At 37.8% G+C, this 13,409-nt stretch overlaps 1 protein-coding gene across 6 annotated transcripts in view; it reads left to right on the forward strand.

Annotated features, from left to right (window-relative positions):
* Positions 1–13,409, forward strand: part of Pfkfb1 (6-phosphofructo-2-kinase/fructose-2,6-biphosphatase 1) — a 53,531-nt gene that overhangs the window by 14,315 nt on the left and 25,807 nt on the right. For all 6 annotated transcript variants that reach the window (XM_031369000.1, XM_031369009.1, XM_031369002.1 and 3 more), the window contains one exon: positions 11,829–11,954. In XM_031369000.1, coding sequence (XP_031224860.1) covers positions 11,829–11,954 — 126 coding nt within the window. The remainder of the gene's footprint in view (positions 1–11,828; positions 11,955–13,409) is intronic.

Raw genomic sequence — 13,409 nt, forward strand, 5'->3', positions numbered from 1 at the left:
GAGATAGGATCTTGCTAAGTAGTCTAGTCTGTTCTTGAACTCCTTCTGCCTCAGCCTTTGTAGTACTATTATAAAAGATGTGAAACTCCATGTTTGCCTTCACTTCTTTTATAGTATCTTGTCTTTTTTTTCTTTCCTTTATTTAAATGGCCATATAGTTCAAGCTGGCCGTGAATTCCTGATCTTCCTGTCTCTACCTTCCTCGTGCTAGGTTGACAGGTTTATTCTACTATCCTGGCTTTTACAAGGTCCTTTGAAATACAAACATTAATTTTGAACAGTAGAGAAAGAAGCAGAAGGATCACAGGTTTGAGGACAGCCTTGGTTACATAGCATATTTCAGATCAGTTTTGTTTGCAATAGTCTTTTCTTGCTAGCCATTTATATATTGTTTTAAAGAAACTGTTCTCTAATTCAGGTATACAAAGATTTGTGCCTAGGTTTTACTTTAGGAATTTTGTACTTTTGGTTTTTTTTTCCATTTTGAAATAATTTTGTCATACAGTATAAAGCTGTAACATAACTTCATCTTGTCTTTGCATGTGACTGTTAGGTCATCCCAACTAAATTTATTGAAAAGACTTCTTTCCACACTGAATCATTTTGACACCATTAATGAAATTCACTTGACTATAAATTAAATGATTTATTTTTGGGCTTTTAATCATACTGAGCCCTCACTAGTTAGTCTTCATTGCTATACTTTAACATATAGTAAACTTTGCGTATAGTTAATTTTGAAACTTTAAAACATGAGTCTTTCAATTTTGATCTTCAAAATTATTTTGGCTACTTTATATCTTTTGCATTTTCATATGTATTTTTGGAACAGAGTGGTCTATTTCTGCAAAGGGGCTGCATTCAATCTGTAGATCAGCCTGGGAGTATTGCTATCTTAAAGGTATTAAGTCTTGGCTTTGTGAGCTGTTTAATTTACTTAGGTTGTTCTTCTTTGTAATTTTCAAAGTATACTTTTGTATTCATCTATTTAATTTTTATGGTAGTATAAGTGGAATTGGTTTTCTTAGTTTCACTTCATTTTCTCCTTGCTTCATTTTAAAAATATTTTATTTTTGAGACTATAATTATATCATTTCTTCCTCCCCTTTCCTCTCTTCAAACCCTCCCATATACCCCTACTTGCTCTCTTTGAAATTCATGGCCCTTTTCTCATTAGTTATTGTTACATGCATATGTATGTGTGTACATACATACATATATATTTGTAGATACATTAATACAACCTGCTCAGTCTGTATACTGTTACTTTTGTGTATACTTTGAAGGCTGACCTTTTGCCATTGGACAGCCAATTGGTGTCATCTTTTTTGGGGAAGCCTTTTTTTTACCACTCTCAGAATTTCTTAGTTGTCTGTCTGTAGTCGTTTGTGTGGTTGAAACCTTGTGGGGCTTCCCACCATCCATGTTAGCAAATATACTGTTGTCCTTCCTTATTCAGGTCATGTTTAGGCTGTCACGTTGGTAAGACTTTATGGTATACCTTTTGTCTTTCCTAAGAGACACAATCTCACAGAAAACTAATCCTTTATCTTTTACAACACCCCCACACCTCCTCAAAGAGCACTGAGCCTTAGGTGTAGGATTTGTATTGTAGACATGTCTGTTGAGACTGGACTCCACAGCTCTACATTTTGATTGGTTATAATTTTGTGTGTATTGCAAAAAGAAGTTTCTTTGATGAGGCATGAGAACTATACTTACCTGTGGGCATAAGGACAAATATTTAGAATGTACTTACATATTATGCTAGTTTAATGAAGTGACAGTTGGAGGTTCTCCTCCAAGATCTATAACTTCACTAGCTCTGAGTAGTTGGCTAAGTTTCCAGTAAAAGGCTTTCCCTCTTGTATGGGTCTTAAGTCCAATTAGAGAGCTGTTTGTTACCACCAAGGTATAAATGTCACTGCACCATTAGGGTTATCATGCCATGCTGATTGTTGTTGTGGTTCATAGCTATCATAGCTGGGTAAGATTGTTGGTTGTTACACTCCCTCTAATACCATAAAATCTAGGCCTCAGAAAAGAAGCATTCAGGTCAGTTCCAGCTCAGGTGCCTCCGGGTACTCTATCTGAAATACATGGCATTTTCAGCAACCGTGACTTATTGTCCATCTCTGGGGACAAGCAAGGGCAATACCAATAGCCTATAATCTTTTGGGACTCTTTTGGACAATCCTGATTAATAACTCAAAAGTGGGCTTCTCATGCCTGGTGTTGGGGGTTTCATTAGATTTGGGTCTTGGAGGGAACACTGTCAGTCAGGATGGGAAATGTTCACTTAAACTCTATTTGTATATTTATATATCAACTTATGTGTATTATGGGCATTTTTAGGTAGTTAATAGTATGATTCCTTATGACTTTTAAGTCATCCTTATTGCTATTCTACCCTCTTCCCTCCTTCTCACTCCCTAATGAAAGCTCCCTCCCCCCATTTTTCTTACTTCCCCAATCAGACCACTTGAACCTTGCTATGACCCTCTCTATTTCTCCCCTACTCTAGCAATGGTCTATTCTTACTTTTCTGGTTTCTGCATTTACTCCAGGTTATATAATCCTATATGATGATTTGAAGCTTGGGGCATGGATGTGATGTTAGTCTTTCTGGGTCTGGCTCACCTCACTGAATATGAGCTTTTCTAGTTCTACTCCAAAGATGTCCAGAGGTTCTTCTGGGTCCTTCTCACTCAGGTGATAAAGTTTATCAAAATCATTATTGAAGTATCCAACTAGCTTTTAGCAGCTAGTCCCCTCATTTGTTGCCCCGTCTAAGGTAACACTGTGACAACTGGCTTTTAGTGAACCAAGTGGAAAGCAAGAGAGAACCAGCAAGAGATAGAAAACAGTCACAATTTATTTATAAAACACCCAAGGGGTCACATGAGAACTATTACACACAACTACTTTATGTGCTCTGTTTTACCTAGGGGTCTCCCAGTAGACCTTCCCTCCCAACAGCATTTCAGAAACAAGAAACGAGTTCAGTTAGTACTTTTCTTTAGCATATATTTGACATATGATCTAGCATTTTTACTCCTAGGTATAACAATTAATTTCAGTTTTCATAAAGTAAATTGAAAAAATATTTATAAAATTATATATGAATTTATTAAAATTTATGAATAAGTAGGAATAACCAAGATGCCTTGCAATTGATGATGGGTTAACAAACTAAAGTACTACTCAGGAATGGAGAGAACTATTGAGTTATATAACAATTGAAACATATCTCAAATGCACTATAAAATAAAATATATCTGTGCATTGTACTAAGAGAAAAAAGGCTTGGTCAGAAGTTGACATGAGATATAGTTAAATCTGTCTGAAATCCTGGAAAAGCAAAGTAAAAGGATAGAATATTGATCATAGTTATCTTGACCTGAGGATGGTTGTCATTGGATCTAATTATAATCAGCTATGTAAGAGAAAATTTTTGAGATGGAATTGTTTTGTATAGAAGTGGATATTTGACTTCATATGTGGGTGTGTTTATAGTGGCTCTCTAACTTAACTCTTTGGGGAACATTAAATTTATTGTTTGGTTGGTTTTTGTTTTTAGTTTTCTGTATATAATATTTCCAACATCCGAGAACTTTTCAGAGCTTTTACAGAAATACTATTTAGACATGTCTTCGGTGTACACCACTAAATGATCTGTCTGGGTCTTGGATGGAAGGCTTAAAGGTAGTTGAGTTTCCAAAGTTGGTATACTAATTAGGATCAAAGCACTAGCAAGTCATAAAGAAATGCTTTCTTCTTTTTTTCTTTTTTGTGCTTTCCAGTGTCTCTGGCTATCATTTTCTGTCTTCTTTTCAGAAACTACTCACTGTAATGATTGTACCTCTTCTAGAAACAATGTAGAAGGAGGCTAAAGAAGAAAAGCTCCTATGAGGTCTGCTTGAGTCCTGTTAATACTGTTTCAAACTCCAAAAAGGTTCTCATCCCACAGGATTTTGATCCCTCTAAGCTTCCCTTCTGGAACACTTCCACTTCTGAGCTACCTTTGTTGTTGATTCCTTTGCTATGGAACCAAAGATATAGATAAATAAAAACCCAAGAGCCGCTGGGCTATAGCTCAGTGATGGAACACTTGAGAAGTTCAATCTACCCACCCCCAAACCCTCAAAAGATTTCTCCCATTATCTCTAAACTTTATTTCTCATTATCATTTATTCTATTAAAAATTATATGTATTTTATACAAAGTTATGGGATTCTTAGTGATATTTTCACTCATGTATGCAATCTTATTTCCATTTCTCATGCCTTACCTACACTCTTTATTCAAGGACTCACTGTCAATTTAAACAACGTCCATTTCTGGGTTTCATGTAATACTGAATTCAAGCTCAGGATACTGAAAGTCATAAAATAGTGTTAGTTTTGCAGTGGTCTAGGTGTTCCTGTTTGTTATCATTATTATTTTACATTTACTTATTTATTTGGGGATGAGATGCATACCATGATCTGTATGTGGAATTAGTGAGAGTCAGTTCTTTCCTTCCACCATGTAGCTTCCAAGGATTGAGTTCAGGTCAGGACTGAACTTGGTGCCAAGTGTCTCTTTACTCAACCCTCTCACTAGCCTCTGTGTGTTTCAGACAGGGTTTTACTGTGTGGCCCAGGCTAATCTCAAGACCATGATCTTCCTCCATTAGACATGTTTAATTATTCCTTCAAACTCTACTATTCTTTCCTCATTCTCTTACTTATGTCTATGTTTGCATTTCAGTACTCATATAGAGCTTCAGGCAGACATCCCTTTATGGTTTTATATTTTAGTCAATGATAGATAAAAGAAGATTCCAAATCAGACCTAGCTGTATGCATTAGGTATTATTTCTTTATCTGGGATTAGAATCTCTGTCTTTGATTGATGTGCTTAGGTAATTTATATTGAAAGTGGTTATTGATATTCTTGGGTTAAAATTCATCATCTTGGTGGACATTGGGGTGCCCACATCCAAAACCAGCACCCAAGTGGTTTAAGCTTCAGGCAACAGTTATCATGAGTTTCTAGCAAGCCCAGAGTACCTAGGGAGATCCTATTTCAAAATACACATAACTTTCTCTCCAAAATCCTCCTATCTTATGATGTGTTTTCTGTTCATTATATTTTTTCTCACTATTTCCTATTCATAGTATATTTCAGTTTTCTCCATTATGTCTTCAAATATTTCTTCTGCCCATTCCTTTCTTCCATGTGTACATGCTAAGTATACATATATTGAACTTCCCATTCACATATATTTGTTTTGATTGTTTTTATTTCTCTACCTTTTCTTATTATATTTAACCACTTAAATTTTTTTAAATATGCCAGGCATGGTGATGCATGCCATTAACCCCAGCACTTGTGAGGGAGTGACAGTGAATCACTGTGGGTTTGAGGTCAGCCTGGTCTATAATAGTAAGTTCTAAGACAGTCAAGGCTATGGAGAGAGAACCTGTCTCAAAACAACAGCAATAACAACAACAAGAAGAATTTTAAATAAAAATTGCCTATATTAATAGGATACCAGAAATTAACCATCACAGAAGGACAAGGACCACATGATTTCATTCAGAATCATAAAAATGGCCTCTATAGATGTTGACAGTAGAAGAGTTGGTGTCATGGATTGAGGAAAGAAAGGGAGAGAGCAATTGTTTAAGGTTGATTTATGGGTATTAAATTTGATATGAATAAGGTGTAATGTTTGTTACACTGTAAAGGAAATATATATCATAATTACTACATATTTTTTATTTTAACATTCATTTTGCAATATGTAAGATCAAACATGGGACTTGAAGATACTAGGCAAGTACTTTACTACTGAATTATATTCTTAACCCTATATATTATACTTTCAAAAGCTAGAATAAAGGACTTAAAATATTTAATCTATTTTCAAATAGGTTTTAAATTTATTTTTATTTATATTTATGAGTGTTTTACCTGCATATATGTGATGTATGGGTTTTACCTGTGTTGCCTGGAGGCAAAGGCAAGCAGATCTTTGAGTTAAAGGCCAGCCTGGTCTACAGAGCAAATTCCTGGACAGCCAGGGTCACGCAGAGAAATGCTATCTTGAAAAATCAAAATAATTAGTTAATTAATTTAGAAAAGGGCTATAGAGATGGCTCAGCAGTTAAGAACACTGACTGCTCTTCCAGAGTTTCAAGGTTCAGAGGTCCAGAACCCACACTGCAGCTCACCAGTGAAGTCTAAGCTGGGGATCTAACACCTACTCTGGCCTCTAAAAGCACCAGACATGAAGTCACATGCTGTAGTGCATAGACAATGCAAACAGGCAAAACTAAAGACTATTAATGTATATCCACTGCCTGCAGAGCCCAGAGGATGCTAGATCCACTGCAACTGGAGTTACAATTGGTTGAACTGCCATGTAGGTGCCAGGAACTGAACCTTGCTGTCTACAAGAACATCTAATATTCTTAACTATTGATCCATCAATTTCTCTAGCCTTCAATCTTTAATATTTATTTTTAATTTAAAACTATTTCAGACTGGAGAGATTGCTCAGCAGTTAAGAGCACTGACTGATCTTGTGAAGGTCCTGAGTTCAAATCCCAGAAATCACATGGTGGCTCACAACCATCTGTAATGAGATCTGACGCCCTCTTCTGGTGTGTCTAAAGACAGCTACAGTGTACTTAGAAATAATAATAAATAAATCTTTAAGAAAAACCATTTCATATAATATACAGTGATGATATTCTGTCCCATCCTCAATTTTCCAGATCCTTCCCATCTCCCTGCACACCCAACTTCATGTTCTGTCTCAAAAAGAAAGCCAGGGAAAACAACTAAAACCGAAAATCTAAACAGACAAATGAAAAAGAAAGCTAACAAGACAAAAACAAAACCAAGAAAGCATGTAAATACACACACATACCAACCAACCAAACAAAAAACATTGGAGTTCATTTCATGTTGGCCAGTTATACCTGGGCCTAGGACCTTCCCTGGAGTGTGCCTGATATACCCAATTCAATTAGAGAAAACTGCTTATCTCATTTCCAGAAGATATCAACTGCAAATAGCTTCCTGGTTAGGGGTAGGAATTTTGTTCACTTCTCAATTTCAGTGCTGAGATTTTGTCTGCCTTAAACCTGTTTGAGTGTTCTGGGTGCTTTCAAAGTCTCTGTAAGTTCCTATGTTCATCAGTTAGTCTTGTTGTGTCTAGAAAATACTGTTTCTTTGGTGTTGCTCACCACCTCTGACTCTTATTAGAATCTTTCTGCTTCCTCTTCCACATAGATCCCTGAGGCTTGAGGGTAAAGGTTTAATGAAGATACCACATTTAGAACTGAGTGCTCCAAGGTTTCTCACTCTCTGTATATGATCTAGTTGTGGGTCTCTGTGTTAATTCCCCTCTACTGCGAGAAGAAGCTTCTCTTGTTAGGGTTGAGTGATGATCTGCTCTGTAGGCATAGCAGTTTATCATTTGGACTTATTTTAGGGCTATGTACCTTTAGTAAAATAATAGTATTAGGTTTTCCACTAGATCTATGGCCTATCTAGTCTCAATATCTTGGATACTCTAGTAATGTCATATAGCCTATGTAATGGAGTGTGCCTTAATTCAAATCAAAAAGTGGTTTACTATTCCCATAACGTTTGTGCAACTATTACAGTGGTATATCTTGCTGACAGGTCTCTGCTATAGGTCACAGATTTGTAGTTGGGTAATAATTGATGATTACTTTCCTCCTCTGATCATGACAGAGGACCTTTTAGTACCATGAAAGCTAGTCAGTAGGGGTGAAGCTTTTAGTTGGGCACCAGTTCAGTTTCTCAATGTTCAGTGACATAAGTATGATCAGGTTATAGAGAGTAACCAATAGCCTTGGTAATGCCTGTGATATTTGGGAGTTTCAAGAGAAGCTTTCTCTGTGTAGCCCTGGCTGTCCTGGGACTAGCTCTGTAGACCAGGCTGGCTTCAAACTCACAGATCCGCCTGCCTCTGCCTCCTGAGCACTGGAAGTAAAGTCATGTGACACCACTGCCAAGCAGTTTGCAAGTATTTTATTGAGATTATTATTATTATTATTATTATTATTATTATTATTATTATTATTATTATTATTTTAATTGCATTTATATGATACACTGTAGCTATCTCCAGACACACCAGAAGAGGGTATTGGATCCCATTACAATTGGTTGTGAACCACCATGTGGTTTTGGGGAATTGAACTTAGGACCTCTGGAAGAGCAGTCAATGCTCTTATCAGCTGAACCATCCATCTCTCTGCCCAGGTCTGTTTTTTTTTTTTTTTTTTTTTTTTTTAATTACCTTTCTTTTTTTCTTAGATGTAGTTATATTCTTTTGGTGGAATTTAACTTCTAGCCCCTTCTGTAGGGCTGGATTTGTAGATAAATATTACTTAAATTTGTTTTTTTTTTTCATGAAATATCTTATTTTCTCCTTTCATGGTGATTGAAAGTTTTTGCTAGGCATAATAGTTTGGACTGCCAACTTTAGTCTCTTAGAGTCTTCACCATATCTGTCCAGGCCCTTTTGGCTTTTAGTATCCCCACTGAGAATTCAGGAGTTATTCTAATAAGTCTGCCTTTATATGTTACTTGGTCATTTTTCCTTACAGCTTTAAATATTATTTCTTTGTTCTTTTAGTGTTGTGATTATTATGTGGCATGGGGACTTTCTTTTCTGATCCAGTCTATTTGGTGTTACATATGCTTCTTGGATCTTAATAGGCATGTCCTTCTTTAGGTCTATGATTTTGTTGAAAATACTTTCTGTGACTTTGAGTTGGGTTTCTTCTCCTTCTATTCCTATTATTCTTAGACTTGGTCTTTTAATAGTGCCCCAGATTTGCTGAATGTTTTATAATAGGATAATTTCAGATACAACATTTTTTTGACCAATGTATCCATTTCTTTTGTCAGGTCTTCAATGCCTTGGATTCTCTCTTCTATCTGTTATATTCTGTTGGTGAAGCTTGCTTGTATGGTTCCTGTTTGCGTATCCAATGTTTACATCTTTAGGATTCCCTCAGTTTGGATTTTCTTAATTTATTACATTTCCACTTTCATATCTTGAATGGTTTTATTCATTTCATTCTACTGTTTGTGTTTTCATGGATTTTTAAGAGGGATTTATTCATTTCCTCTTTAAGGAATGCATGAAGACTGTTTTAAGGTCTTTTACTTGTGCTTCAACCATGTTGAAATACTCTGGGCCTCCTGTGGTACAGATGATAGAATCTAATGGAGACATCGTAACCTGGCTGTACATTATTGTACTCCTTATTATGGTCTAATAGTTTTATAATTTTCTTTTATTTTTGATATTATAGTTATATAATTTCTTCCTCCCTCTCCTACCTCTGAATCCTCCCATAGATCCCTCCTACTCTCCTTTAAACTCATTGCCTCTGTGTGTGTGTGTGTGTGTGTGTGTGTGCGTGTGTATTCCTCAAAACAATATTCTCAGTCTGTATAATTTTACTTATATGTATGTTTACAGAACCAGCCATTTGATATTGGATTACCAATTGGTGTACTCTTCATTTTAACAGATTATAGTGCCCTCGCTCTCAGCATTCCTTAGTTGCCTGTATGTAGTTCTTTATGTAGAACTGAGTCCTCATAGTCTTTAATAGTGTACTTTGGCATGTTTATTGGTGTCATCATTGTTCAGCTCATATTTGTTCAGTCATGTTGGTGAATATTCCTGGATGGAGCTCCTGATATTCCTAGGAGACACAGTCTCAGTGCAAACTGCCTGGTCCTATGGCTCTTACAGTCTTTCTGCCCACTTTTCCCTCCATGTTTCCTGAGCCTCAGGTAAGAGAATTATTTTGAAGATGTATGCATTTGGGACTAAGTTTCATGACTCTGCATTTTGATTGGTTGTGATTTTCTGTAATGGTCTCTGTATTTGCAAAAAGCACTTTCCTTTGTTCTATCTGTGGATATAAGGACAGATATTTAGATTGCTGTCAGAAATCATTCTGTTTTAGTAAAGGAGTGGTAGATAGCTGTCTGATCCTGTGTGATTACCTTTTCAAATAAAGCATTTAACAGAATCCTCATACCCAGCTTAAATCTTTAGTTTCATAATTCCTGCTTCAGTGTTCAGCTAAGTCTGTTTCTGATGGTTTCTCTCTCTTCAGTCTTTTTGTTTGGTCTTGATTCTTATCCTTTGTGATGTTCGCTGGAGACAGTCCACTCCCTGCCTTCTCTGGATTTTTGAGACAGGGTTTCTCTGTGTAACTCTGACTGTCATGGAACTTGCTCTGTAGACCAGGTTGGCCTCAAATTCAGAGATCTGACTGCTTCTGCCTCCTGAGGGCTGGGATTAAAGGTGTGCACCACCACATCCAGCTTTCCTGAATCTCTTAAAGATACATTTCACTGCTATTTTATCTTTTTTTTTTTTTTAGATTTCTTTAAAAATTGTATGTGTCTGAGTACTTTGTTGCATGTGTGTGTGCTTGTGAAAGTCAGCAGATGGCATCAGATACTGTGGGACTGGGATTACAGGTGGTTGTGAGCTGACACATGGTGCTAGGAAGTGAACCCAGGTCTTCTGCAAGAGCAGCAATTTCTCTTAAGGACTGAGCCATCTCTTCACCCCCTTCCATAGGCCTTTCTTTTGTTTGTTTTTCTTTTATTATCAATTTATTAATTTACATTTCAAATGATATCCTCCCCAGTATCCCCTCCACAAACCTTCATCCCATCCTCCCCTCCCCTTTGCCTCAAAGAGGGTACTCCCCCATCCACCCACCCCAGCTTCACCTCTCTAGCATCCCCCTATGCTCAGGCATCAAGCTTTCACAGGACCAAGGACCTCCCCTCCCACTGATGCCAGATAAGGCCATCATCCTCTGCTACATATGTGAAGCCCTTTACCTTGGTGATGGAGAATGAGGAACTAAGTTATTAAATGTTAGCAAGTCTCAATCTTATTTTGAGTATCAGAGTTGTGACCATCACAAGTGTCCTTTGCCTCCAAATGTAATGAGTAGACTTAGCACATTTTTCATGTTCCTGCTGAGTAGGTGCATTTTCTGTATTTCTTCCCACTTCAGGGAATTTTCATCAGTGCGTTGAACTTCTGTTCCCCTTCCTTCTGCAGATTGAAATGTTTTTCCCTCCTAAGTGAGAAAAGGTAAATTGATCTGGTCTGAATTCCAGGAGAGATGGGCTAGCTTGAGTGGAATTGGCTGCCAGGTGCAGTAAGTTACCACCAGTGTTTTCAAGCTACAATCTATTGCCTTTCCCTTAATAGTAAGACTTTCCCCCACAGGAACATGGAGAACATTTTCTGGGCAGAATGTGAACAATGGCTATTGTTCTCCTCCCCAAGCCAGAATTTTATACAATACTTTTCTCAGGATTTTTCTCAATCTTCTCTGTCAGTACCTGGAGGAAGATTAAAAAGATATGTAAAGCTGTCTATGTCTGCAGTCCTTCTAAGGTTCCCATTGGCCCACAACCAGCCTTAGCAACTCATTAGTTATTTTTATCTGGACCTTCTTATGAGTGGTGTGTTGTTCAGCTGTTTCTATATCAACTAAGAAATGCCTGGGTCTGATTGCCCTCTTCAGATGCCTCTTTTTTTTTTCCCCAAGTTTAAGTTAGCTCTCTATACTGCAACCTCAGTTTTCTGGTGAGTCTAAGGAAATTTGTGATGCCCGTTTTAAAGCTTTGCCCCGCCCCCTCAGAATGATGGAAGCAATATGGTTTCCTACTCTCCATCTCCAAGCTAATGGCAGGAGAGCTTCTCAGTGTGGAGATAAGCTTTTGAGGATCTCTTTGTCTTCCAGCCTCCATACCACAGTTCACTAATTCCCCCACAATGGTGATCATGGTGGGTTTACCAGCTCGAGGCAAGACCTACATCTCTACGAAGCTCACGCGCTATCTCAACTGGATAGGAACACCAACTAAAGGTATGTCTCAGAAATCATTGCTGTATACACTAGAGGCCACTAACTAAAAACTGGGAAAGGTAGAAGGCTAAACCTTTAGTCCTGAAAATGCTGCATATCCTTGTTTCCAGGATTAAAACCACATCTACCACTACTACTACAACTGTCATGATGGTCTTATAAATCATACATTTCATGAAAAATTTTCTCTGCCTAATACCATGCTGGGTTTTAGGCATAGAAAAACTAATATTAAGAGTAAATCTGCTCTTAAGAAGGCTCACAAACACAAAGCAACCCTCTGAGTACTGTATCTTCTCCCATCTATCCAGTCACCCCCCCCCCCTCATTCCCATCAAGCCTTCCCTCTGTTTCAGCTCCTTTTCATGTGCTAGGGTTTGAACATGCATTCTACCATGGAGTTTCACCAGGCATCAAATCTCCCCTCCCCCCAGTTTATCCTTCCTTGCCCCTTATCCACTTTCTCTAATTAATCCATGTGCCAAAGCCCATGTCAAGCATTAGGAAGGTAATAAAAATGGTGAGACTCTTGTCCTGTCCTTGAAGTGTTCTGACTCTGAAAGGTATACGTAACAAGACCTGGGCTAGACTAGAAATTCTCAGACAGGGTGCTGATGGTGCTCACAGAGGGAATTGCTGACTGACAAGCATCAAAAGCTTCATGGATAAGAATATGTCTAAGGTGGGTCCTGTAGGAAGAAGGGAACATTTGATGAATCAAAGGCAGGAAGGAGCCACTCTCATACAGAATGGCCAACCTAGGGAGCCTCTACTCAATGAAGAAGCATGAGACATAGTGGCAGATGGGTCTCTGTCCTGATCCCCCTTTTATTTTGTCTATTCAACTCAACTGCTCACATAGGCCTTCAGAATCAATTTCAAACTACAAGATTGGTAATACCTGTATTCTCCAATGGTACCATTCGTCTGTGGATTTGAACCCAAACCCCTTTACTTCTGTTTAAGACTATCCACAGTTGACCTATTCCATCTTTTCAGGCCCTAACTACAGTGGTTAACCCCTTCTCTCAAAACAAGTTTTGCCTTCTGCGGATGTTATACCTTTTGCTTAAGTTGTATCTACCTACTTGTCATTTACCTATACTATTTTTGCTCCCCACCTTTACCCTCATACCCTCCAGTAAAAGACATCTATCCTTAAAAAGCCTTGATCAAATACTTCTGCCTTTAAGATACTCTAAGCTAGCTACAAACAGATCCTTCTTTTCCTTCCCCCTCACTCTCCAGCATAGTTGGATATTGTCTCTGTTGGAGCACTTAAAGGACTCTCTGGGAGCTCTTCTTTTCCCTGAGGTGGTTGCTGTCTGACTTTGTACGCATAAGTTGCTTGAGGGCCCCATTACAAATTAATCAATCAATCTCTCTCTGTCTGTCTCTCTGTCTCTCTCTTTCTCTGTGTCTCTCTCTTTCTCTCTCTCTCTCTGTCTCTCTCTC

Source organism: Mastomys coucha, chromosome X, assembly GCF_008632895.1.
Source record: "Mastomys coucha isolate ucsf_1 chromosome X, UCSF_Mcou_1, whole genome shotgun sequence".
Lineage (NCBI taxonomy): Eukaryota > Metazoa > Chordata > Mammalia > Rodentia > Muridae > Mastomys > Mastomys coucha.